Source organism: Cyprinodon tularosa, unplaced genomic scaffold, assembly GCF_016077235.1.
Source record: "Cyprinodon tularosa strain WSP-4 unplaced genomic scaffold, ASM1607723v1 ctg165, whole genome shotgun sequence".
NCBI lineage: Eukaryota > Metazoa > Chordata > Actinopteri > Cyprinodontiformes > Cyprinodontidae > Cyprinodon > Cyprinodon tularosa.
In genome coordinates, this window is record NW_024038483.1 from 950,349 (window position 1) to 977,829 (window position 27,481).

The 27,481-nt window shown below is 36.7% G+C and overlaps 4 protein-coding genes across 6 annotated transcripts in view; 3 read left to right on the plus strand and 1 right to left on the minus strand.

The window, feature by feature from the left end:
* Positions 1-1,630: 1,630 nt before the first annotated feature.
* On the minus strand, positions 1,631-20,130 carry rnf207a (ring finger protein 207a). Its single transcript, XM_038280877.1, is given in 19 exon segments — positions 1,631-2,317; positions 2,319-2,415; positions 2,681-2,773; positions 3,062-3,179; positions 3,273-3,324; positions 3,573-3,758; positions 6,182-6,359; positions 8,638-8,744; positions 9,063-9,131; positions 9,481-9,549; positions 9,891-9,963; positions 10,923-10,969; positions 12,040-12,165; positions 12,365-12,440; positions 12,535-12,616; positions 12,879-13,023; positions 13,461-13,590; positions 19,574-19,764; positions 20,065-20,130. Coding segments are annotated over 18 exon segments (1,893 nt in total). The 5' UTR covers positions 20,065-20,130; the 3' UTR covers positions 1,631-2,263.
* Positions 14,096-15,821, plus strand: zpr1 (ZPR1 zinc finger). The gene has a single exon (XM_038280878.1). It carries the CDS (start codon positions 14,242-14,244, stop codon positions 15,571-15,573), a length of 1,332 nt encoding a protein of 443 aa, XP_038136806.1. The 5' UTR covers positions 14,096-14,241; the 3' UTR covers positions 15,574-15,821.
* A 1,578-nt stretch (positions 20,131-21,708) lies between the features above and the next one.
* On the plus strand, positions 21,709-24,933 carry rpl22 (ribosomal protein L22). Its single transcript, XM_038280865.1, has 4 exons — positions 21,709-21,812; positions 22,094-22,204; positions 22,384-22,508; positions 24,749-24,933. The coding sequence occupies exons 1-4, from the start codon at positions 21,801-21,803 to the stop codon at positions 24,891-24,893; spliced, it is 393 nt and encodes a 130-aa protein (XP_038136793.1). The 5' UTR covers positions 21,709-21,800; the 3' UTR covers positions 24,894-24,933.
* Positions 24,934-25,733: 800 nt separating this feature from the next.
* The window catches only part of chd5 (chromodomain helicase DNA binding protein 5), a 66,847-nt gene continuing 65,099 nt past the window's right edge, over positions 25,734-27,481 (plus strand). For all 3 annotated transcript variants that reach the window (XM_038280866.1, XM_038280867.1, XM_038280868.1), the window contains exon 1: positions 25,734-26,242. In XM_038280866.1, the coding sequence (XP_038136794.1) occupies positions 26,176-26,242 (67 nt within the window). In that variant the 5' untranslated portion in view covers positions 25,734-26,175. The remainder of the gene's footprint in view (positions 26,243-27,481) is intronic.

A 27,481-nucleotide genomic window follows, 5' to 3' on the forward strand; every position in this document is an offset into this window, starting at 1 on the left:
TCTATCTAATGAAGTGACCACTGATTGTATATGAATATACCTACAAGCAAAAGCTCTCTGAAGATTTACGGAACTTACTAATCTCACTTTAAAAATTTTTCCCACCAGAAAATAGGTGTTTACTAATTAAAGGCTCCTTGTTCTCCCTGAAGGAGATCGATTTTCCGCTGATAAAAATTAGGTTTATGTTCTGTAGATATAAAACTGGAAGATAGCTTTCAACTTAATAATTTATATAAATAAATTATTAAAGATGTCAAACAGTTTTTCCTGTAAATTGCTACCACTGAATTGACTCCAAGTTTTAAAAACCTGTCAATTGCTAAATAGAGGTTCAATAAATGTGATCAAAAACCAATAGGAATCCTGATATAAAAGGTTTAAAATTCATTTGGCTGATGGAAATATAAAGAGATGTGAAGAAACATCTCTCCACAGATAGAGAATCCTAAGGTTAATTAGATCTGTGTTCAGCATATTTATATTCCCATTATCATTGTATAAAAATTGCATTTTTCCCCCTAATTTTCAGTATTTGATTTAATTGTATTCATTACAGAGCTTTACTTGTATGCCTTCAGTGACCCATTTTTCCATGCAGCTTATTAAATTTTCATTTTTGCTCATATCCTTATTATTCCCTTTTGCTTTCACTTTCTCTCTCACCATGATTCTGTGAAGTGTCGCTTCCAATACCTGTTTTTTTTTTTTTTTTCAAAAAGAATGGGACAGTTTTTGTCCAGCTGTTACAAAAATGTAAACCACGTGGTGTGAATGCCTTTCAAAATAAATCTCTTTCAGGACCAAACACAGCTTTCATGGTTTTTTGTTTCCACCCGTGGACACAGTGGGTGAGGAAGCAGACACTTTCGGGAAAGAGAGAATAATGAACCGCCAACACGAGGCTGGTAGTTCGATGAGTACACATGATAAATGACCATGGGGAGGGAGTAAAGGGCCAGAGCACAAGCACAGCCATTTGTTACTCCGCTGTCACGAATGTATTTTTAATGAATATGGACCTCTGACTCCTCTGCAGAGCACTGCTGTTCCTTGAGGCCAATGTGACCCCAATATTTCCCAGGAAGTGAACAACCCGCTTTTTATGTTGGTTGTACATGTAAATTATTTCCCCCTCTATTCTGAGGACATCAGTCTACATTATTATTATTATTATTATTATTATTATTATTATCTGTAGTGAGAATAGGGGACCACCCTAATTTCTGTGCTGCTGGCAGCTGGGAAGAAGTTTCACCTGGATTATTTTTTTGTGTGAAGTTTAAATTCTTTTAGTAGTGAAAAATATTATTAGGAATATAAAAAATAACGTTATATATAAATTATATGTAAATAAAAATGTATTCTGTCTTTATAATGCATGAAAATACTACAATGCCAAGAGAATATAATTGATAAATAAATATGTATGAATGCATTTACAAGCTACTGTTAGTGTCACTGTGCTTGGTTGGCCCAGGCTGCAATGCATTAGGATTTGTTTTAAATGATGTCCAGAACACTGTAAAGTTGGTTATATATAGTGATAGCGAATCCAGATTAAAGAGACCAGATATTGTATCTCCAATCACACTAGGACCATCGTTAAGTAGAAAAGGAGTACAAAAAATTCCAAACTTGTTTTATCTTATAGAATTCATGTGCATATGACATCATATGTCTAACACAGACATTACAATCTAAACCTTTCATTTGCTGTGATCAGTGCAGCATGTGTCGTCACATATTTTCAGTTTCACACACCTGTCATCTATCATCTACCATGATCCAGCATTAAAGTGACATATTTTAATGAATACATTCTGTAAAAAGCTAATTCATACAACTCCACACTTACTGGATCGTTACAATATCAGACGTTAGAACACAAACTCAGCTACAATCCTAGTGCTCAGATTCTAGTCACGTCTTTCTGGCTCGGAGTCTTCGTCTCTCTCATTAAAGTTGTGCGTTACTCTTAAATAAAGTGATTTTTCTTTTCAGTGCCATGCTCTCTTTGAACAGAAGATTTCTCAACTTTATGCTCTGACATCTTTGAGTTGTCAGCCTTCAAGTACATCCAGTTAATGTGGAACCAAGGTCTCACCTTGGAACTGTTGACAGCTGTATAGAAAATGTCATGTACTGTACTGTATTTGGGCAGGCAGGACATCATATACCACCCTGAGCTTGTTATGGCTGTATTAAGGCATGCTGATCCACTGGGGAAGAGACCAGGCTGAGATTTGAAATGACATGGTGTTTATGAAGGAATGTCATTTTTACTGGACATCTCCACAGAGCCGCGTCGCGCCGCTTGCTCGACTGCTCTTGATGGAAGTCTCTACCGGCTCCAGCATCAGGTTGCGGTTGTTCTTGTTTTTGTCTTGATCCGTGACATAACTCTGGTTTTGACTGACAACAAAAAATAAATAGGTTGCTTCAAGTCCCAAAATACAAAATTGACTGTAGGATATATTTTTGCAAAAAACTGAAATAACAATAAAATAAATTATAGAAAACAGCAACAATAAATCCAGTCAAAATAGGTTATAGAAATGCATTATTAAGAACCCAAAACAACTGTCAACCATACTTACAATTCATCTATTTTATCATGGGGGGTTTTATTTAAAAAGAAATGACTTTTTGAATGCAATAAACCATCTATTAAATTCACCTGTCTTGACTGTCCTTTGGCACGGTGCTGTCTTCATAGATTTTCAGCATTGTTTCAGTTCTGTCATCAAGATGCTCTTTAGGCTCCTGAAACCTATAAAAAAGATCAACATCTACGTGGTCATCAGAACATCAGGTCATAGATCTTAAACTTTACTAACAAGTAACAAAACCCCTTTTTAAAATCTGTACCATTGAATAATGTCAATGTGAAATTAGGGTAAAATATCAAAACATATTCCATACGTTTGATCTACTAAATTTTATTGATTTTAATATAATATTTTATTTGTTTATTATAAGCCAAAAGCAGGCACATGGAATTGCAACAAATTTCAGTCATATCTACAAGGTAAACAGGTATTAAGAAATATTAGCACACCTGGGCTCAAGCCTCTCTTTGACTTTAGCAATTGACATGATGTAGGGGCTGATCTGTCTGGCGATTGTTGTTAAATAAGAGTTCTCCTGTTTCAGCTGCATCAGGTCATGAAGCTGAGCTGCAGTCAGAGAGGAATTAATGTAGGTTTCATACAACAAGAGAAAGATAAGTAGTCAGGGTCAAATATGTGTTATCGCTGCTGAACAAAAACCTTCATAAATCTCCTGCTCATTGTTAACCATCTGCAAAGTTTCATCCCAGATCTGTGAAGAAAAGAATGAAATGTATATTAAGGGATTCATTGTATATTGCAAGGGAAAAGGATGCTCCGCAATTATGAGGAGGAATAATATACATTAAGGTCAACAAAAATAAGGTACATATTGCTTAGATTGTAAATATTATATATATGATCAATCTAAACAATTTTTTTTGCTAATTATAGGAAAATCATAAAATGAGTTAAATGAGGAGTAAAATTGAATTAAAGCTCAGGTTTCGTTACACATACCTCCTCAAACATAACCCTCATTGTGTCCACAGTGGAATACTGAGCAGCAATCTGGTTGTCAATATGCAGGGACCTGTCCAAGATTTCTCCCATTTTATCTGTGTTGATGATGGAATGGTGTTTGGTCAGATCTCTGTGCAGCTCCTGGACCTGGTCCTTTAGATTCTGGATCTCTGTCTGGAGACTCTAGAAACACCAAAGACATAAAAAGAATGTTTGGTGGATGTAAAGTTGTCTGCTTTGGAGATCTGAGCATAAAATGTTTGTTACTGTTTAAGCAAATTGAAAGTGAATCTCTCTCTTAATGGCTCACTTAATTTCTTATGATGCTTCTTAGATTAGACTTATAGTTAGACAGATTTTATTTGTCATTTTGTTTACAAAAGTGTAAACAAAATGAACAGCTATCTTAACAATTTCATCTTTTTTTTAAAGTGCAGCCTTGAAAAATAGCAATTTTTTTCTTGATTTCCAAGGTCTTTGATTTCTTTCTTTTTTTCTTTTTTTTTTAAGTAAAATAAGGCAACTATTTTGTTTCCTCTTGTAAAAACAACAACAACAACTAAATAATGGAAATGGGACAGCTGGTTATTTTCCCTGCTATAACCAAGCCTTTTAAAATATTGTTAATCCCACTGTTAGTCTGAATATTGAATATGTCAACAACAAAGAACATTTTTAAGTCATTATATTTTGATTTTACAATTTCATAGTTAACCTTAAGTGAGATTTTTTTTCACCATACTTTACTTAAATTTTTCTTTTTTCTCTTTTTGTAATACTTCCATAAAAAAAAAAATAAACTATGAATATTTGTTATGTATGTTAAGAAAATAGGTGGAAGATGGCATCTATTAATTAAATGAAACATATTAAATACAAACATAAAATTGAAATAGCATTAATTGCTTCCAGGTCAACAAGGTAGAGTACAAAATAAAGGCACTCAAGAATAAAACTGTATATCAGTTATACAAATTTAGTACTTTACAGTGTTTCTTTGTACACAAAATAAATATATCTGTATTTATTAATATAAACTGCCAAATTCTTCTTATTAGGGTTATCAAGTAACCATTGAATAACTAATATTTTTTTATACGTTTTTTTTTTTTTTTTTATGAGTCCTTTTTTTTTCCTGTATGGCCTTTTTTGTGTAAGCTCATCATCATTTTGTTGTCTTCGTTTATAGAACTGCTAGGATAGATAGACAGAAAAATAAAGATAACTGCTAAATACTGATAAATTCAGGCCTATTAACCGTACACGGTTATTAGCATAGTCTTTTTATCGAGTTCTAAAACAGGGTATATAAATAATGACATTTTTGTTATATGTGTTGCCTAATACTGTAGTGTGAGTAGAATATAATTTAGGCAGCACATAAACGTGGCCTTTAAAAGTATAATCCTTTACATTCTATATCAAAGATAAAAGATAAGAGAAATATATCTTAATTATTACAAAATTACAAAATGCTATTTTCAAAAGATAAATTCATTGGTTAAAGTAAGAAAATACATAAAAATAAAACGTTTTCAGAACCAGAATGTGCCTTTTTAAAAGCACCTACACTGTTTGTGATAACACCGAAGTTTCATCGGCTTTTCTTTGTACATTTGTTTTAGTTCGGCCAACTTGGAGGAGTGTTCAATATGAACTGAATGTTTAAGCTCCAGCAACAGCATCTCAAAGGAATTTAAGTCAAGCCTTTGATTTGGTCTTGTCCAAACCCTTCATTCATGTTTTTTTGTTCAGGCCATCCAGAGGCAGACCCGCTGGTTTGCTCCAGATTACTGTCCTTCTACATAACAGAAGTGGACTATAGCCTCAAGTCAGACACTGTTGGCAGGACAATTTCCTTCAGGAATTTACGAGGTTGAAAGGAAAAATCATTGTTCAGTGTTGGTCTAAATTCACCAGGTTTTGAAGCAGGAAACTGACAGCCAGGGCCGGACCAAACCTCTATAGGGCTCTTAGCAAAATTAGATTTTGGTGACCCTTTTTTTCTACCAATAATATCGACTGTGGTAATCAACAGTATCGAACAGCAGATTATTCACACACCTGCTATAAAATGATTGCAGCTTTGGCAGTTCTATGTAAAATTGAAAACATCATCTAATGTTACTAATTTAATTATCAGCATGCTGTTAATGTGCAATAAAATCAATCATATAGTTTAAAGTTTTTTCTTTCTAACAGCAATAACAATGTTTTAAAATCGACCTGTAGAGCAAGAACAGCAAACAAAAATTAGTTCCCCAAAAATAGGCACAATTAAATCTGTTAATAAAAAATCAAGCATGTTTTAAAAAGAAATACAAGAAAAACATAAAAAAAACAAACCAAAGAATTATTGTTTGGGGGCCTGGGGCCCAAAAGAAGCTGTTTTGCTCACTTGTGTCTTGGGCCGGCCCTCTTGACAACCATCATTAAGGATGATGTTTAAGGAGGACATATTTCTAAAGGCTTTTTCGAACAGTTTGGAAGTCTCCCAAATAGCCTTTGATAGTATGAACCTTTATATGTAACACACTCATATAAAATGCCGTCTTTTAAACAAGCTGTTGTATATTCGACTAGTTAAGTTCACTCTCGTCACTCACCCTGTAGGCGTTCTCGTAGTTACGGCAGTGCTCTGTGAAAGGGGTTTCCCTTCCCTCAGCCAGGAGGACCTTCGTGCATATGTTCCTGTGAGATGTCGGCCTTCGCCCGAACACAGAACCCAGTGGCATCTCATTGAGAGACGGAGAATGGCAAGGTAACGAAAGAGGGGACTGGAGCCTGCAGAGAGCAGATAATAATCATTATTGACCCTCTTCTCTCATCTAGATTTGTAGTTTGTTTCTAAGTTAATAACCTCAGCTGGTCTTATATGTGCATTGGTGCAATTTGAACTCCAATATTATGTAGTTAACCAAAGTCATCTTATCTAGTTAATATGCAGCAAAACTTTTAAGTATTGATGTTGGTTGAAATGTGTGTTTTCTCAGGCGTTATGCTAAATAAAACATTATCTGTATTCTACACAACAAAAAAAAACAACAAAAAAATTGATACATAATTGGTGAGACAGATGATAAAGTAGGGATGGAATATAGAAAAAATAAAAGAAAGTACACCAAAATACATAAAAAACACCTACCAGATATGAGCTACAGTATGCATTATAATAACTAATTTCACTGCAAACGAAAGGTAAGGAAAGAGTACAGAGGAAGCTTCATAAGGTTTAATAACTAAAATTAATATTCGGCAGTTTGCTTGGGCTGCATGTCAGTTAACCTTCTGGCTTCTTACAACTTTTTTTACATTTATGTGTAACATACAGCCAGAAAGAAAGCAAAACCCAGCAGCTAATATTCAAAATAGGTTTCATCATTTTCATTTTGTAATAAATTCTTTATATAACTTAAACTTCAGCTCAGCAACACTCAGACCCAGCTTCATTACTTGCATGGTAACTAATAACCTTAAAAAGGCTGATTTTTTTTCAGAAGTTAATGGTTCTATTTAACATTTACTGTCATCTCAGCATCTAGCTTTCATTCCAGCACAGCCAGCTATAAATGATGACAGCAGTAAAGAGACATCGGTTAGTCAAATGAACCTACTTGCAGCACTTCACTGATCCTCAGAGAGAAATTATGACAAAAAATGTTCACAGCAAGCTGACTTTCCATCAACTCCTGCTTGGTTTGCATCCTGCATTGCTGACTGTACGGAATATGCTTTAAGATATGAGTTTTAAATGCATAAAACACAGTAGCAAAACACTTTAAAACATGTCTATTAGAAAGTTGAAGTAGATTTTAATATAGTTAAAATTGCCACACACTGAGAAAAAGCCATTGCGTCACAGATTCATTGAATCTAGAGAAAATGATAAGATAAGAAGGGAATTACAATTAAAAAAAAGATCTCTAGGATCAGAGCACATTCCTAAAACAAAACCAACTAAATCTGCCCCATTATTTAACTTTCATCCTACCAGATGTTAATTTACAGCATATATAAGGAAAATGCATAGTGAGATAATGTTTGGAGCAAATGCACCTGTCATTCACATTTGGATTTCAAATTTTTAAAAAGTAATAAAAACATAATAAAAAACTTTACCTCCAATCCATTAATTTCCTATTCCACTGGTTTCCCTGTGCAGAAATAATGCGACACCAGACCTGTTTAAAACATATATCCTTCTCTCACTGTCATACAAGTCATCCTCACACACCCAGACTTCATCCTCACAATGCTGACGCCAATTTAAAACCTATCCTGTGCTAAAGCCGTGACATCAACGCTCCAACTGCTCCTGAGTGCCAACCTACAGCTGATTCCTAGACGGTTCTTTGAAATTATGATAAAAATAGTCTCAGGCGGCCGGACACCAATCCCTGTCAGGGTTTGCGTCTTGCGCTGGCGGGGCATTAAACATGTTGGAAAGAAACGTTGTCAGTATGCTGGCATTAGAGAGTGAGCTTAAGGACCTGTGAATAGTTGAGAGACAGTGATGTGGAAAAAGTGGCGGTGAAGAGAGTTTGTCTACAGCAGGCACAAAAACAAATTCCTCCTAGAGAATAGTTCCTAACTACTTTAGAGTTCAAGTTTCCAGCACAACAAACTCAGCATGTTTTTTGTTTTTCTTTTTATCTCCATCAATGACCTGTAGATGTGACTTTTTATCCATCCATCACCTGAACGCTATCTGGACACAACAGGTCCAGAACTTTCTAATTTGGGAATGCCACCCCCCCAATCCAGGCCCCCATTTAACAAGGTGAATTACGTAAACATATCAGAGTACAAAGCTTACAGAGAGGCAGACAAAATAACTGGCATAGTGGGATTCAGCCCGGCGCCTCCTTTCCGCTGCATCTGCACTTGCAAACCATTTGGGGATTTTAAACTTGGAAGCTTTACATGTGCGAAATTTTCTGCCTAGGCTTTTGTCTTTCTTCAAAGAATGCAAAAGGTGCAAATGACCCAAACTGAAAAGAAGAAAGTTTATGAAATAAAACATTTCTTTAAAGGAAAAGAGATTGAAATGAAAAGTTATTACCTTGTTACCATACTAGTGGAACCAGCAACAGAAGGAGGGCGGCGTGATCCTATCTGCAGAAGAGGCTCCAGACAACGAGCAAACTCACTCCTGTACTCAGTGTTGATCTGATGGAGTGCAGAGCCAAATAAGTAACCAGCAACATATTGTTTAGTTCCAGAAGTACAGAGAAATGATAAAAGATAATGCAACAACAAAGAATTGCAGTCTTTTCTTTGAAGCACTTTGTCTTTCATTTTGACTCTGAATATAACAATGTTGGCAGCAGGAAAGGTTTTATATCATCATAAACTGCAGAAATTTCAAAACTTAGCCAAGGAAAACATAGCCTCTTTTTTTTTAGGGCGCTTATTTTCTGTAATACTCGGTGTGCCAGCATTGTCAATGCCTTTTAGCTCCTTATGAATGCTATGCAGGATACTCACTTTGCTGCTCTGCACTGGCCGCAGGCGATGAGGGAGCTTTGCAATCCTCTTCAGTCTTTCCATGAGTTGCTGTGCAAGCAAGAACATCGGGTTTGATTCAGTGACCTATTTCACCCCACTGAGGCATTATGGATAACCTTAATTTAAGAATGGATTCAACGCCAAAAAATAAAGTAACCTTTCGATTGCAGACAGCACTTCGTCAAAAAACGTCTAAGTCTCTCTGCTTTCAGGCTTGCTTGCTCAAAAACCAATATGCTTTAATTATAACATCTTATTTGGACTTTTCTGTGTTCCATCAAATTCATCATATGTAACTTATTGCATCTTTTATGACTGTACTGCAATTTTGGAGAGAATTTAAAATAGATTAAAATGCAATTATATAACCAATCAAGACTGTATTTAGTGTACTTACATAGCCCATATCCAGAAATTCAAACTTGTTGGCTGAACTAAGAAAAGCCGAGCAGGTGACCAGGTGAACCTAAAAAACACCAGGGTTAAAAATTGAATACTTCAATGTATTAAGACCTGCAAAATTTAAAGAACCAGCTGGAAAAGTAAGCCTAACATCCATCTATCTATCTATCTATCTATCTATCTATCTATCTATCTATCTATCTATCTATCTATCTATCTATCTATCTATCTATCTATCTATCTATCTATCTATCTATCTATCTATACTTACTTTTACAAAATTGTGTCATATTTCTACACTGGTGCTTGAACCTAAATAAAATATGCCCCTCTTCCTACGGTTGTGAAGTTTTTGACCTTTAGTACGGTATTTCATCATCATTCGCATTTTGATCTTCCCTTCACCTGAAGTGTTGGAAGCAAAGCAGTAAGATGAGACAGTTGCTCCTTTAATGCTTTCTCCTTCTCCTCATGCTGACTGCAAACACACACACAAACAAAAACCCCTCAAAATATGTAAGACAACACCTTTAAACTCATGCATGCCACAGTACACAGAGGAATCGGCTCAGGAGGTGCGACCACAAACAAAACAATCTGTATTTCCAGGAGCTAATCTATCTGTCTTCTCCTGTAACAAACACACGGATGAAGGCACAGTGTCAGACACACAAAGCATGACATAAATAGCCTTTAACATCCTTCTGGGAACCCAAACCACTGGATGGTTTCCAGGCAATAGAGAGAGAGAGAGTGAGGGATGGATACAGACAGAGATGCACTTTGCTGGATCTCAAAATTGTCTTCATTTAGTCACGCACACTTAAACACATTGCCTCCAATCAAGAAAAAATACCTAGGGGAAAGTTATCTTATATATTGTTTGGGATTCACTCATAAGTAATGAAAATGTGCAATTTTTTTTAAGAATGGTCATGATACGCAAGAAAAGCATCCTATATCACTTTGTTTAAAATATGTCATTACATCTAAATCATGGAAGATAAACTAGTCCAATGCATTGGTCAGTTCCTAAAAAAGGAGCACCTAATCAAACTGTAACACTTCCTACAGATATTTAAGTGTAATTGCTTTAATATGTTAATCTTTACTGGAGTTTGAAAACAATATATTCATCATGTAATACCTATATGTCTCTGCAGGCAGGTTTAAGGTTTTTAATTGACAGTTACTGTTAAAATCATTGCATAAGATAAATAAAAACAAATACACCATTGTGACGGGTGCAAAGTGATTATTCCAGGGGAAACAATACACTGTTTATCAATTTCAAGTTTAATGCACCAAAGTGTAATAAAAAGAAATGAACATAACACCTCAGTTTGTGAAAGTAAGACAATATTACAATGAAGCAGAAATGCAGATGAAAAAATAAAGGACATGTTGATCCTCAGATTTATTTATTTATTTGTTTACCTCTGAGCTGCTTTCAACAGAGTCTTTTTTCTCTCTGCTAGCCTTTCCTGTCAAATGAGAAGAGAAAAAAAAGCCTTCATTATTTCTCACAATGAGGAAACAGCCTTGGGCTCTGCAATACCTCATAAATTCTTAAATTTGTGTGGACAGTTTTTGTAAATTTTGTAATGTTGTTTCCAACTCTATCATTATGCTAAGGGGGGGAAAAATCCTTGTTTTCAAATCATTAGCTTAATAGAGACATCCAGTGGCCAAGTAGCGTTAGTGATATCAGGGGGAATAAGATGTTAATGACTGAACTAAAATTGGAATCTTAGGGAAAGAAATATTCACCAAGCAGGTCACCCTGTCCACAAAAAAAAAAAAAAAAAAAAAAACCTGAAAAGTAATATTGCACAAAGATAAGTGTGTTACTTCAAAATAACAAACTGAAGTGAAGGTAAATAAAACCCACAGAAGTACATTTTCTTTTTCAAAAAGCTACCTAACTCTGCACCTCTAAGTATTGATTGTTTACAGCTTTGAGTTTTCTGTTCATATGCTTTGATGCCGTCCTTCAATATTCCAGTTTTTACAGCCTTCAAATTTAGGTTATACACCGAACTCTACTCAAGCTGAATGAAAACAACTAACCTTTTGTCGCACACTGTTGATTTAAGTCTCGAAGCAGTTTTAAATGTCTTTTTTTTTTCAGTTTACACAGTTTTCTGTATAAGGAAATTTCTTTCAAACATTCAGCTCAAACAGCTGGTAAAATCTTCAAAGTTAGATTAGAGCAGTACTGGGATTCATATTTTTTAATAGGAATTTTCTCAATTATGATTTTATATAAAATGATTGCATGTTAACAGATATGCTGTGCATTGTAAAAATAACCTTTAGAAGCATGTTTGGGAATTGATTTTAGCCAGTTAATGTCATTTACTTGGGAAATTTCTATATACACATACAGAGTATGGACTGAGGGGGTTATTTAGTTGTTTTATGCAAAATATTTTTGCTTTATGTAAAATGTTTAATTGGGACATACATCGGTTACATGGTGTTATCCTTTGAAGACGTGGATATAAAAAGAGACCTTTTTAAAAAACTTTAGAAACAAAAATATTAAATAGACCTGCAAACTGTTGAAAAGACTACAGATTGCACTTTCTTCTTCCTCCACATTCAAATGCACTTCCCCGATCATTGCTCTTAGCAGATGGATCGCTTCTCCAGTTGAAGTCTGCAGCTCCTTCACCACCTGCAGTTAAAAGGCAATGTTGTTTGGTAAATAATTTTGGCAATTCAATCTATGTACAAGCTACCTGCATTTCAAAAGCCTGGTGAAAATTAAAAAACACATTGGTTCCTCATCATGTTATCAAACTGCGATGTTGACAAAATGACATCCTTTCCTTCTGCCTCATAAAATTGTAAAACAGCCGAAATGAATTCCTCACCAGTACTGCCTGGTCCAACATCTCACACCCCTGTGCATAAGCTGTTTCAATATCAATGCAGTGAGTTCGACTCTCCCTGCAAAAACGGAAGACATTTTTAAACAAAGCAAAACCAGCAACCCTGATTCCTTCTGAGAGCATTTTCTGTTCTATTTTGTGGATTCACTCACACTTGCATGTCTCGGAAACATTTGATGCAAAGCATAGATTTGTTTTCCGTCGAGAAAAGGATGTAGGGTTCCTCGTGCAGAGCTGTGGAGAGTAATACATGTTAACTATAGCCTAGATGAAGTTTGAGAACTGTGACAAACTGCAGGGCTCTGAATGAGAACCCTACTGGTGAACAAAACTCTTAGTTTTCTCTTACACTGACAGCAATAAAAAAATTAACAACTATTTTCCCTGAGGATATGATTACATGGAGCAGGACAATTATGCAGAAATCAAGAGGGAGCACATCTCTCTGGCTTGTTGGTATATAATTACTGTGGAGTAAATTACAGGTGGCACTCACAGCATTTTCTGTGTTTAGCTTTGGTGCGTTTGGCCAGCGACACAATCTCGTGATGGGAAAACATTCTGGCCTTGTGTGTTAGCTCTCGGCAGGTGGCACAAAGTGGCTGGTTGCAAGTGTTACAGTAGTACATCAGTCCTGTGTCCTGCACACACATATGCAAAATAAGAGAGTAAATTCAGTGATGAAAAAAATGAAGAAATAAAACTGAAAATAGGATTAAGACAAAATACCTAAGTGCTGCACTTGAAATACAGTGAGGAAAATAAGTATTTGAACACCCTGCTATTTTGCACATTCTCCCACTTAGAAATCATGGAGGCGTCTGAAATTGAAATCATCGTTTGACTAATGTATGAATATTTAACTATATATTTGTATGATACAGCTGCAAATAAGTAATTAAACACCTTTCTGTCAGCTAGAACTCTGATTTATTTCCCTCAGTGTAGCTTAGAATTCGATGTCCTGTAATAATTTAGGAAATAAGTCCTCAGCTTTCAACCTAATGAGATGACAAATCAATAGTATTGTTTCTTTTGTTTCAATGTCCATGAACTGGAATAGGTTAAAAGGCTGTACTTTGTTGCTTTCTTGGTCACAGTTGGCACACAGCGCTGTCTCCTCCACATCTGCGTTATTGTCCACAAGGAACTTCAGCAGACGATCCTCTGGTGGGAGGGCATTATTTCCTTTTATCATTGAGTTGTATCTACAGAGATCAAAGACAAAATCCCCACATCATTATAATTGGATGGATAGACAGACAGACAGAGGGACAGCCAATTAGCTTCTCTGGAAACAGAACACAATTTCATTTTTTTATTATTAATATGAAAATGTGTTCATATGATTAATTCATTTTTTTTTTATTAACAAAAATATACATATCACTGATATTCAAGAGAGTTCAGACAGCAGAGTGATCTACTACATCTAATCCGCTAAATATATTAAACAATTTTTAATAATTCAGAAGTATATTATAGGTGGAAAGCAATTATTATTTATATAATATGAAATGGGAAATTTTAAAAGGTATAAGTGAAGAATTAGAGTCTTTAAAAATTTAACAATGAGAAAAATCAGTCTAAACAAAAGGGAAAAAATAAAATAGATATGTTTTATTTTGTTGTTTTCTGCTTTTGTGGCGCAGTTCTAAAAACATCCGATTGCGGCAGCAGAGAGATCCCAAACAGGATATTCACCAACGAAAATAATGCGGAAGTCTGCGTCAAAAGACACAAGCAGCGTGTGCAGCCCTGCGTTTGTCTCATCTAGAAAGTTCTGGCAAGTGAAATATCTGACCGGTAAATGACAGCGTGAGCGTTTTTACTCTGAGAGGAATATTTTCAAAAACAAAATGTCTCTTATTTCCGAGGAAAATGTTCGAGGAGGAAGTGTTTTTAGGGAGCTTAGTGCTGACGACGAAGATTGGCAGCCCACCGAGATGGAGAGCCTGTGTATGAACTGCTACCAGAACGGAACCACCCGAATGCTCCTGACTAAAATACCTTTCTTCAAAGAAATCATCGTTAGCTCCTTTAGCTGCGCCAGCTGCGGCTGGTCCAACACGGAGATCCAATCTGCGGGCCGGATCCAGGAGCAGGGCGTCTGTTACACCCTCAAAGTCAAAGCAAAGCAGGACTTGAACCGAGAGGTCGTAAAAGCCGACAGCGCGACCACCAGGATCCCCGAGCTCGATTTCGAAATCCCCGCTTTCACCCAGAAAGGTTCGCTTTCTACCATTGAGGGGCTGCTGGACCGAGCGGTGGCCGGACTCGAGCAGGACCAGCCCGCGAGGCGCGCGGCAGACCCGCAGGTGGCGGACAAAATAGAGGAGTTTATCCAGAAACTGAAGAAGCTAAAAGACGTCGAGCACGAATTCACGCTTGTGATTGAAGATCCGTCAGGGAACAGTTTTATAGAAAACCCCGTTGCTCCTCAGAAGGACGAGGCTCTGACGGTGACCCGGTTCAGGAGGACCGTCCAGCAGGACCAGCAGCTGGGGATCAGAGCTGATGATGACCTGGAGGAAGAGCCAGCTGGGAACGACTTGGAGGTCATGAGAGGGGAGGTCCTGGTCTTCCCAACCAACTGCCCTGAGTGCAACGCTCCTGCCTCCACCAACATGAAGCTGGTCCAGATTCCCCACTTCAAGGAGGTCATCATCATGGCCACAAACTGTGACAGCTGTGGCCATCGAACCAATGAGGTTAAATCCGGTGCAGCTACAGAACAGCTTGGCACCAAGATCACGCTGCACATCACCGACCCTTCAGACATGACCAGGGATGTTCTCAAGTCGGAGACATGCTCTGTCCTCATTCCTGAGCTGGAGTTTGAGTTAGGAATGGCAGCTTTGGGGGGAAAGTTCACTACACTGGAGGGCCTGTTGCAGGACATCAAGGATCTGATAGTCTCCAAAAACCCCTTCATCTGTGGCGACAGTAGCAGCAGTGACCGGCTGGACAAGCTGAAGGAGTTCGGAGAGAAGATTGAAAAGATCCTCGCTGGACAAATGAAAGTGCACATAGTCCTAGATGACCTAGCAGGGAACAGCTATTTGCAAAATGTTTATGCTCCAGAGGCAGACCCTGAGATGACAGTGGAGAAGTACACACGCACATTTGAGCAGAATGAAGAGCTGGGACTGAATGACATGAAAACTGAAAACTATCAACAAGAAAAATGAACTGAACAGAATAGCTAAAAAGACTGAAAAACAAGAGAATTGGAAATATGTAGACATGGACCCAGTGTAGAATTGCTGCATATTTCCTCCAATTTTATGTTTTATTTTAAAAACTGGGTGATTTGTTGCTTTCAAACGGCCTTATACCGTACTTGAGTAATTCTAAGTTGTTGTAACTAAGCGTTTTACCGAAAGGAAGCCTGATTTGTAAAAAATAAATACAAATAAAGTTAAATATCTGCTCAAAATCATGCATTCATTTGGCATTCCAGAAGATGGCGCTGTTTTACTTTAAAATATTTAGCTTTTAGAGGACCACACACTGTGAGACAAATTAATCTCATTATACACCTGCCTTAATCTAAATAACATTTAAATAAATTGATGTGATGTTAGCTCTGTTCAGGATTTAGTATGCAAATGTGGTTAATATAAAGCTTTTCAGTTAAAAAATACATTTATTTTCTTCACAAATGTACATATTGAAATACTTCAAAGTCAGGGTCTTCAGGGAGGTTTTTGGGCCAACTGTTCAATGATGCAATATTTAACAATATTGTAATGCCATTTATTTTTAGTATAATGCAGCTAGTTCAGAAAAACTATTACTGATATCTCAAAATGTATCAAGTGTAAAAATACCAAAAACTTAACATTTTAAAATTTGATATACAGGTGCTGGTCATAAAATTAGAATATCATGAAAAAGTAGATTGATTTCAGTAATTCCATTTAAAAAGTGAAACTTGTATATTATATTCATACATTACATACAAACTCATATATTTCAGATGTTTATTTTGTTTAATTTTGATGATTACAAATGACAACAAATGAAAATCTCAAATTCATCATATCAGAAAATTAGAATATTACTGAAGACCAATAAAAACAAAGGATTTATAGAAATGTTGGCCAACTGAAAAGTATGAACATGAAAAGTATGAGCATGTACAGCACTCAGTATTTAGTTGGGCCTCCTTTGGCCTGTATTACTGCAGCAATGCGGCGTGGCATGGAGTTGATCAGTCTGTGGCACTGCTCAGGTGTTATGATAGCCCAGGTTGCTCTAATAGTGGCTTTTAGCTCTTCTGAATTGTTGGGTCTGGTGTATTGCATCTTCTTCTTCACAATACCCCATAGATTTTCTATGGGGTTAAGGTCAGGAGAGTTTGCTGGCCAATTAAGAACAGGGATACCATGGTCCTTCAACCAGGTACTGGTAGCTTTGGCACTGTGTGCAGGTGCCAAGTCCTGTTGGAAAATGAAATCTGCATCTCCAAAAAGTTGGTCAGCTGCAGGAAGCATGAAGTGCTCTAAAACTTCCTGGTATGTGGCTGCGTTGACCCTGGACCTCAGAAAACACAATGGACCAACACCAGCAGATGACATGGCACCCCAAACCATCACTGACTGTGGAAACTTTACACTGGACTTCAAGCAACGTGGATGAAGTGCCTCTCTTCTTTTCCTCCAGACTCTGGGACCTTGATTTCCAAAGGAAATGCAAAATTTACTTTCATCAGAGAACATGACTTTGGACCACTCACCAGCAGTCCAGTCCTGTTTCTCTTTAGCCCAGGCAAGACGCTTCTGACGCTGTCTGTGGTTCAAGAGTGGCTTGACACAAGGAATGCGACAGCAGAAACCCATGTCTTTCATACGTCTGTGTGTGGTGGTTCTTGAAGCACTCACTCCAGCTGCAGTCCACTCTTTGTGAATCTCCCCCACATTTTTTAAGGGGTTTTGTTTCACAATCCTCTCCAGGGTGCGGTTATCTCTCTTGCTTGTACACTTTTTTCGACCACATCTTTTCCTTCCCTTCGCCTCTCTATTAATGTGCTTGGACACTGAGCTCTGTGAACAGCCAGCCTCTTTAGCGATGACCTTTTGTGTCTTGCCCTCCTTGTGCAAGGTGTCGATGGTCGTCTTTTGGACAACTGTCAAGTCAGCAGTCTTCCCCATGATTGTGTAGCCTATAGAACTAGACTGAAAGACCATTTAAAGGCTTTTGCAGGTGGTTTGAGTTAATTAGCTGATTAGAGTGTGGCACCAGGGGCCATCAATTTTGAACCTTTTCACAATATTCTAATTTTCTGATATGATGAATTTGAGATTTTCATTTGTTGTCATTTGTAATCATCAAAATTAAACAAAATAAACATCTGAAATATATGAGTTTGTATGTAATGTATGAATATAATATACAAGTTTCACTTTTTAAATGGAATTACTGAAATCAATCTACTTTTTCATGATATTCTAATTTTATGACCAGCACCTGTAGTAAGAAACGTGAATGTTTTTATCACATTGGATTATCACATTGGATTTAAATAGTCCGCAAACTGCCTCATTTTGATTCCGTTGTGCACCGTATCTCACACCCTGCTGAGCACTTTATCTGTTTTCTTTATTTGGCTTCCCCCTAAAAGCAGAGAGGTGAGCTACTAGATTACATAGCTCATGAGGGAGCAGCTGTTGTGAAAAGAAGCAGATGAAAATAGATGCCAGCATTCAATATACTCAGAGCAAACAATAACACACACTGGACGTCTTGGAGATTCTTTCCTAAGACTGCTGTTTTCTATCTTTATGAGTCGGGCTTCTGACTGATTATACATGGATGAAAAATAAAATAAAAACAACTTAAAAGTTCAAAAAAGCATTAGAACCTAATGCAGGTGGGTCAAAATCTATAAATATCAATTATTACTTTTTCCAGAGAGACTCAATATGATTATAATGTTTTAAATAAAACAATATTTATTAGGGATGCACGATATTGGGATTTTGGCCGATATGCTGATATTTTAAAACTCATGTAGCCGATAACCGATACTGATGTTAAAGCTGGACAAAAATAAGTAGTCATTGAAAATGGCAGTTTTGTTATCTATTTCTGACACTTTGAAAAATAATATACTCAAATATATTTTCATATGCTGATATCAAATAGATTTTTTAAAACGCGGTATTGATCTATTTTTCAAAATCTCGTGAAATTTCATCGTTCTGTTACAAACTCTCGTGATATTTGCAAATTCTTGTGAGATTTTGTTAGTAAAATAGATTGATACCGCGTCAATATATCAACATATAAAAATATGGCAAAATTTCGATGACATATAGCAATATTTCATTAGTAAAAGAGATTGATATGGTGTTTTTAAATGGCAATATATCAGCATATGAAGATATTGTGATATTTTAATGTATCAATATTTTTTCCCTCGTCTTTAGAAGTTTTTGAGGAAGAAGAAGAAGTAGTATTTTATTTTATTTTTTTAGACTTTAGAAACTCAGAAGCTGATCAAATATCGGGTTAAATATCGGTGGGGTGGCCGATGTCCGATATTCAGTTTTAAGGCCGATACAGGCCGATACCGATAGGGGGCCGATTATATCGGGCATCCCTAAAATTTATAGAAAAACAGCGCTTGTTTATCTAGAAAAACTAATAGGACTGCCCTAAATGTGATTGTGCACCATAGCTTTCTCTATGCAAGGAATGAAACAGGTTGCTATAGTATCATATGGCAGCTTTAGCTTGTCTAAAGCTGATGGCACTGCTGCCAAATACCAGTATGCTTTGTTTGCTATGTGACTGGGCTTAATGGAACTTTGAGCCCCTTTCAGTATTTGAGCCAAAGGCTAAACTAGAGAGTGGTGTGACTCTGCAGCTGTTTTCACCACCCAGACCTGCCAAACCCTGTCTATGATTCAGGTCACGATTGTCAACACTGGGACTGGGTTGGAGTCTCTTAACACTTGGAGGTAAAACTGGACAAATGTTCAAATCCATATGAACTGGATTATTTATCCAGGGCATTCTGTTAGGGTCTGAGGTTGGAGTACTTGACATATCTTGACTTTTGACTCAATGTCACTGTTTAAGGATTTGTGGTTTAGCACCACATGCCGTGTCATGGCTCAGGTGTCCAATGCAGGCTAAGTCATTTAAACTGAGCTTGACCAACTGCAAAGTTTCATCTCTTACCCACAGAGGGGGCAGCTGAGGCAGCAGTCATTGGTCCGACCTCGCAGACAACGGGCGCAGAAGATATGGTAGCAGTCTAGTAAACATGGAGACTTGTACTGCTCATGGCACAGGTGACACACAAGGGGGTGGAGGTTAGAGCAGTCCTCCTCAAACAGGTTGCCCACATTGGAGAAGATCCCTCCTGCCATCTGAAGACAGCAGGGTGAATAATGACATACATGAAGCTCACATCATTTCATCACTTGAATTAAAAAGGTTTGTGCGGTGGTGTGAAATAACAGTCCAAATATTCCCGTCATTTAAAGAGAGGCTAATCTGACAGAGACAGCAAGCCGGCAACCAAAGAAAAGCCTGAAAACAGATGAAGTAAACATGCAGAACCATTTTAGTCTTCCCAACTCAAGCATGTTATGTGAACACAAATTCAGTCATGACTTTAGATCAAACACCAGATTTACTGTTGACAACATGTATCTGACAAAACTTACTGTAAATGTAGCAGGCTTGTCTGGAGAAAGAACAGAGAGCCACTGTCTTACCTTTCTGTGCTGCAATCAGCTACCCCCAGCAGGAATGGCAGCAATGCAGAAACTCTTCAATAGTCTGCTCATGGGGTCTGTCCACCAGGCAGCTGACAACGTACAACTCCTGCCAGCCGCCCCCCCCCCCCCCCCCCCCCCCCCCCCCAAGTGTTGCCAGAGTTCAAAAGGGACATTTAATATTCTTATTGCAGGCAGTCTGTAAATACAGTTCCTAATCTCATACTGACATTACACTTTGCACTGTACACAAGAGAAATGTGCAGATCACTCTGTTAAAACCCCCAATTGGTACTAAAACCAAATGAAAGGCTAAAATGGAATGAACATTGAGCTTTGTCATAATCTTGCTGATATATAGTATTTTGTGCTTCAAAGTAGTTTAAATAATTGCTGACGTTTTAAATTAGGATTATTGTGATTTCTGTATGTACATATAAGGATTTACGGACCAGATAAACTTGGACAGAGGGCTAACGAGAAAAAAAAAAAATATATATATATATATATAAATAATTTTCCTGGATGTAGATTAAATAGAAAAGGAGTATAATTAATGGAGAATATCAAGTAATGGAGAGCTTAACCTTCACAAGCTTTGTCTATCCCACAACCACAAAGCTTGTTAAGGTGTCTAATAAGGACAGAGTAAATATTTTAGAATATCTATCATCCATTATAGGGAAAATAACTAGGGCTGAAATAAAATAATCAGATTAATCATGATTAATCGATTATTGAACTAATCATCAACAAATTTAATAATCAATTAATCATTAACTGGAGTATAGAGACTGTAAAACATGTCTTTATCTGACAAAGCAACTCACTTAGAGCAGCAATTAGACCTAAATTGTAAAACAAAATGTTTGTATATATATATATATATATATATATATATATATATATATATATATATATATATATATATATATATATATATATATATATATATATATATATATATATAAATATTTTCTATTTAAGATAAAAAAATATATATTTTTCGTCTCTCAATATGGTCCATCCAGTCTCCTCAAGGGGAAAATCTTCAGTTTCACCTGTTTTTTGGTCTTTTTTTGTAAAATGTCTTTAAGGCTTTAAGGAACCTTTGGCTATCCAATTATTCTTTTATTAATGGAAATAATCGTTAGTTGCAGGCAGCCCTAAAAATAACCAATTGTTCCTCCACTGTTAGAAGAACTGATTCACAAACCAGATCAAGTAAAAACACACAAAAAAAACAAACCTCTATATAAAGTTTTAATGTAAAAGCAAACAACATACAAATAGTCACCAAATAGTGACTTAATTTATTCACTTCCTAAAAGAAGGTGAAAAACTTTTGACTAGTATAAATGTGTTTCATACAGAAGAGGACTAGGGCCACTGGGGAAAAAAAGAAAAAAAATTAACTGAATTTTAAATTTTATTTCAGTATGGTATGGGACTTTTTTCTCAGAATTTTGACTTTAATCTCTTTTTTTCCATATTATACTGAAATAAAATTTAAAAATCAGTTCCTCTTCTGTAGTTTCAGCAACAAAAGTCAAATTGAAAAACCCCAACATTTTTTAACAGGTCTACTTAATCGATTCCAGATAAGTGGATCCGATCGATGTAGAAGCGGAGCCTTTTATTCCCTGCGCAGCCTGAGCTCTTTCCTTTCGCTGAACGTGTCAGCCATGGCTCCGATAGTGAGTAGTAGAAACACTAAATAAAGTGTACAAAGAGAATAATATTCTCTTTCTCAAAGACATATTATGTCTTTGCTTATTTGTGTTATAACAGCTGTGTATGTAGTTGGACTAATATGCTGCAGTTGTTGTGACCGTCAAGTCTTTTTATTAATCTTTAAATAGTGCTACGACTCCAGGGCACGTTGTATTGGGGTGAATACAGCTAATGCTAGCAGCGATAGGAATGTGGCCAAGCTCTTTAACTTCCTGTCACCTAATAATGTGTGTTTGCATTGCAGAAGAAACTAGCAGTGAGGAGACCCGGTGGAAAGAGGAAGAAGCAGATCCTTAAGTTCACGCTGGACTGCACTCATCCTGTGGAGGATGGCATCATGGACGCTGCTAACTTTGTGAGTAGATCCACAAACATGTTAGAAAGAACCCAATCTGGCCTCGGTGTTTAGAGAGTCTCCTGCCCGTGATGTTTCCTATAGCTGATCAGAATATTATTTTGTTTATATAGTTTGTTTTTAACTAATGTACTGATTCCTGCCTCCTTTGTTTTCCCCTGTGTCTTCTTCACATCCAGGAGCAGTTCCTGCAGGAGCGCATTAAAGTGAACGGCAAAGCTGGAAACCTTGGTGGAGGAGTGGTCTCCATTGAGAGGAGCAAGAGTAAAATTGCAGTGAACTCAGAGGTTCCCTTCTCAAAGAGGTACAACATGCATAGCTGCACTGACATGCTGCAGAGTTAGACACACAGACACCTGGATCAACATAATATACAGAGTTGTGGTTTTGGTAATGAGAGGATATCTGTTTGATAAATATTTCTTGGTTTTGCCAAACAAAGTAACAACAAATACATGTTATGTTGAATTAATAGAATAAAATAGAAAAGAAAAACCCTTTATTGTTGCTCAATGGGGAAATTCTGGTATTTACATATCAAGTGGGAAAACTGAACTGCAAACTTGGCTGAATGATTAGCCAAAATCAGTTGCACCCTCCTATTTTTTTATTTCTATTTTTTTTAACAGGTTTGACCATTGTGATCAGGGTGTCCAACATCCTGGCATTTTTCCTGAATAATCCTTTATTAGAAAACTAATGCCCTACTCCTATTGGAAAAGCATTGATCACATTTCTCTTTAGGTTTCGATACTGAAATTGACAGACATATCCTGGATATGATGTTATTGCATCTGCCCAATGCTGTGTGTAACTGAAAGCGCTATCATGCTGTATAACAGAAGCCTACAATGCAATGATGTGTTTGACTAAATGTCCGATCTGCACGTGACTGAGCTGCATTTTTTCGCTACTAAAATTGAACTTTATTGATCTCACATTGGAGTAATTTACCTCTGCATTTAACCCATACCCGGGGAGCAGTGTCGGGTTAAGGGTCTTGCTCAGGGACCCCGAGTGGCAGTCTGTGGGAGTAGGAATCAAACTTGGAACCTCAGGATACCAAACACTATGCCCTAACCACTGGGCCACCACTCCCCACTTCTGTCCTGATGTTCCACAAATCGTGACCATATTCTGCATATTGCAGCAAAATACAAATGCTGCATCCAGCTAATAAGAAATGGAAATGTCATGAGAGCTGTATAAATCGGAATTTTGTTTTGTATGAAAATAAGACAATAAAGTTTGTCTAAGTCTAAAGTATAAGTATCAACACTCACTCTTACCTTAGAAAGGTTTCAAATCAACTTCCTTTTACTTTGAAAGTCTTTGAATAAACTTCTGGTTCTAACAGCTCAGGAGACCTCACAGTGCAGCTCCTGACAATGCAGGTCTGCAGGCAGACACCTCTCGAAATTCTCTTTGGTGTTTAGATCAATTTTTGCTTGTCAATTAAGCACACTTACAGAAGTGTCATTAAGCCGTCTTTTGGTACCTTTGGTAGTTGGGCCAGGTTTCAAGTCCCCCGTGAAAAATAAAATGAGCAGATCAACAAAGCTTATTAGTGATCAAAGAAACGTCCTTGGACGGCTGGGTTAACTGTGGGCTTCAGAAAACACTAGGCAAACATTAGATGAAATTTTGGTTAGCTGGACTACAAGAAACATGGATTATGTCCCTCTCCACTCCTCCTTGATGATATACAAACTTTTTAGTTTTATCTAAAAAAAAAAAAGCAAAACAAAATTGGGAGGTATTACAGCTAAACAGAAATACCATGGTATGAGGAGAAATCGCAGTGAGATGAAACAAAATTACTAGCAACAATAACTCAACGTGTCAGATGAGAGTAGTAGAAGTTGGATTTGTTCACCTACCCCAGCTTATAGCACTGTAACTATAGAAATAGTTCAGGATGGCATAAGTCACTCTATCATTTTTATTTGGTAAAACGGTTTAGCATATGTGCTGTCTGCTTCGTTGTTCAAACTTTTCCCTCAGTGTTTTGTGTTCAGAATGACAACATATTTAAAATTGAGGAATCAATTGATTATATTTTGTAGCATGTTTTACCAATAAAGAAAGGAAACACTTTATTATCAAACTATTATAAAATTGATCCCATCGGGCATAAACAAGCACTCTCAAAATTAAATAAAGAAAAACTGGCAGATGTTTTTTTTTTTTTTACTGCTCACACAAATTGTTAAAACTTTGAATGATTAAAAAAGCTTTACATAAGTTTAAATCAATAATATCTGTTTCTGTCACATTGTTGTTTTTTAATATTGAAAATGTAGCATAAAGTAAACAAAACAATTGTGTGTTTTGCAATATGGCCACCAGGGGTCACTGTGGTGCTAAGTCTTAAATAAAGTCGCATTGAATCTTGAAGCCATATGGAAATGTTGCAAATACCCTTTATGTAAACTAAATCTTCTTTGTTAAAACATTAAAACCCATTGATCCGGTTATGGAAGTATGCATTATTTCATTGATTCTTATTACATACTTGAACTCACTCATGCCACTGTCTTTTAGGTACTTGAAATATCTTACCAAGAAATACCTGAAAAAGAACAACCTCAGGGATTGGCTGCGGGTCGTGGCGAACACCAAGGAAAGCTACGAGCTGCGCTACTTCCAGATCAACCAGGATGAGGAGGAGGAGGACGAAGAGGATTAAACCAAAGATCCCTCTTAATAAATTGTCACTAGACAAAAAATGTCTTGGATCGTTTGTGTTTTTAGATTGGATTGTTTTATTTTGTTAAGAAGTCCAATTTAGATCAGGAATCTACTTTAAATGGAGACCTGTCAAAGTTAGCAGTCACACACGTTCAAATGAAGTATAACATGTACAGTAAACAAGAAAAAGTAATGATATGAACTAACTCTTTAAAAAAAAAAAGCTGCATGCATTCCTACTTCACTGTTTTTTTTTATAAATTGTCACTTGACAGTTGTGCATGATAGAAAAATTAATTTTTGCCAGTTTTGATAAAGCACATATGCTTATTCCACAGCTACAAACATAACTGCAAAGTTTTATCTGCCACAGTTTTTTAAACTTAACTTTCCTATACTAATAGGAATATTAAGTAAATTAGTGAATGTCTGTAGATTATAATTTTTTTTATTTGGGCTACTACTGACCAAAGCATGAACAAGTAAAAGAAGTTGAAAAGCTCTACAAATGCTGGGCTTTAAGGATGGGGGTTATAGACTAAATAATGGAAAACACAGTTCCGAGTTACTTGTTAAATCTACCTTTTTTCTAGTTTAATGCATCGATTTTCATAGTATTCATAGCAGCGTGTACTGTTACGTGCCTGCAGTAATTAATAAATCACTAAACATCAGTATTCTATAGTCTAATACAGCAGCTTTTTAGTTGCAACTGTATGAAGAGATTGTGCAATTGAATCTTGTATCAGTTATGCACTGATACAGAGAATAACCATATATGTGTTTAGTTTATTTCTTTTATTCAAAGGTAAGCTTGGAGTAAAGCAGCTGTGAACTTGCAGACAGAAGCTGCAGCAGACATGCTTTCCTCCATTAGCTCCACCACCAGATGCTCAGTGCTGTCTCTCTTTGCACAGCACTAGTTAAAGTAGTAACTAAGAGAGTATGACTAACTAGTTGTGGAGAAACTATGGGATGCATCGTCATGGCAACAGACCAGACGTCACAATCTGGGCATGTGTGTTCCATTTTTGTCTTTCTTATTTTTCAGACTGCAAGACCTGGATATAGTTCTGTCGGGAAAATAATATAATTGTTCTTTTTTTTTTGTTATTTTTAACCTGGAGAAAAATAACTGTTTTGACTGTAGGAGATAAAAAAAAAAAAAAATTACAGAGCGAGTTCCTTTTGGGTGAAGACAGAGAGTGCGCTGCGGCGTCTGGAGGGTTAACTTTCAGTATTCCCAGCCTAAAAGGGGTTTAGGGGGCTATGAGATAAAGATGCCGGGGTCGCTGAGTAATGAAGACGAGGGACAGGACGACATGGATTTTGAAGACGATATGCCAGGTGAGGGAAGGAGGGGAGGCGGGGTGTCTTTCACATTATTTTTGCGCCGCTACGCCTTGAATGCGGGGAAAAGGGCTTGTCCTGCGATTCTGAGAGCAGAGAGGAGGGGGAGCTGCAATAAGCAGAGTCATTCCTCTGTTCCCGACCTACTCTGTTCAAGGTGCTGATCTTGGATTTGCCTCCAACTGTCCTCAAACATCCAGCTTGATTTTGGGGGCATCAAGGAAACCCATCTGCGTGTTTTTTTCCTTTTTTTTTGTTTTTTTCTTTTTTTGGGCTCTTGTATCTTTCACAGACTGAATGCATCCAAAAGTAAAATGCTTATTGCTCCATCAAATTAGAAAAACATAAATTATGTCCTGGAAGGGGGTTTATTGTCTTTATAGCGTCTAATGCATATATGCTGTGAAAGATGTGTGCTTTCTGCATGGATGTCATTTGGGTTAAAGATGAGCTGCCGACTATGATCCAACTTTATTTATTTCAGTTCTGCATGACCGCAGAGGTGTGAAAGCCACGTGTGGGCTACAATAAACAGTGTGCTCTGTTATGCGCTCATGACAGTGTCAGCAGCACAGGAAGCTTTGGGTCGTGCATTAACCCAAATTACCTCCAACCTAAATTTTTAAGCTGCAGCTCTGGTCGCATCAAAGCTGCGTGCAATTCAGATTTCTGCTGGATTTTTCAGTTTTTACCTAATTTAATCCCCACTGGGTTATATAGTGATGATGGCATTTGTTTTTGTTTTTTTGGATATATATATATATGTATATATTTTTCAGAATTTCAAACCCCAAAGAAGTTGTTTTTTTTTTGTTCAGTTTTAACTGATTTAATTAGTGTTTTTATTTTTTATTTATTTTTTTTAAGACTGATTTTACTTATATGCCTACATACAGAGGTTAACAGATGTAAAATTCTCTTAATTTTCCATTAAATGCATCATGGAGTCTGTATAATAGCAATTTATTAAAAATCATGGAGTAACAAGTTTTCTCCTGGCTATATGTAACACTGTGCTGCCCCTCACTCCTTTGTTGCCATGCACTTCCAGGCAGCTCATTGTAAGACAACCATTGCTTTCACTCAAAAACAAAAAAACAAAAAACATTTTGGTTCCTTGAAAAGAAAAATATATTTTATTTTTGATGCTTGGGGTGGAAAAAAAAGTGGATATTATGGTGCAGAAAAGAAGCTGTTAAAATCAAATAACAGTTATGAAAGATTAATGTTATGCCC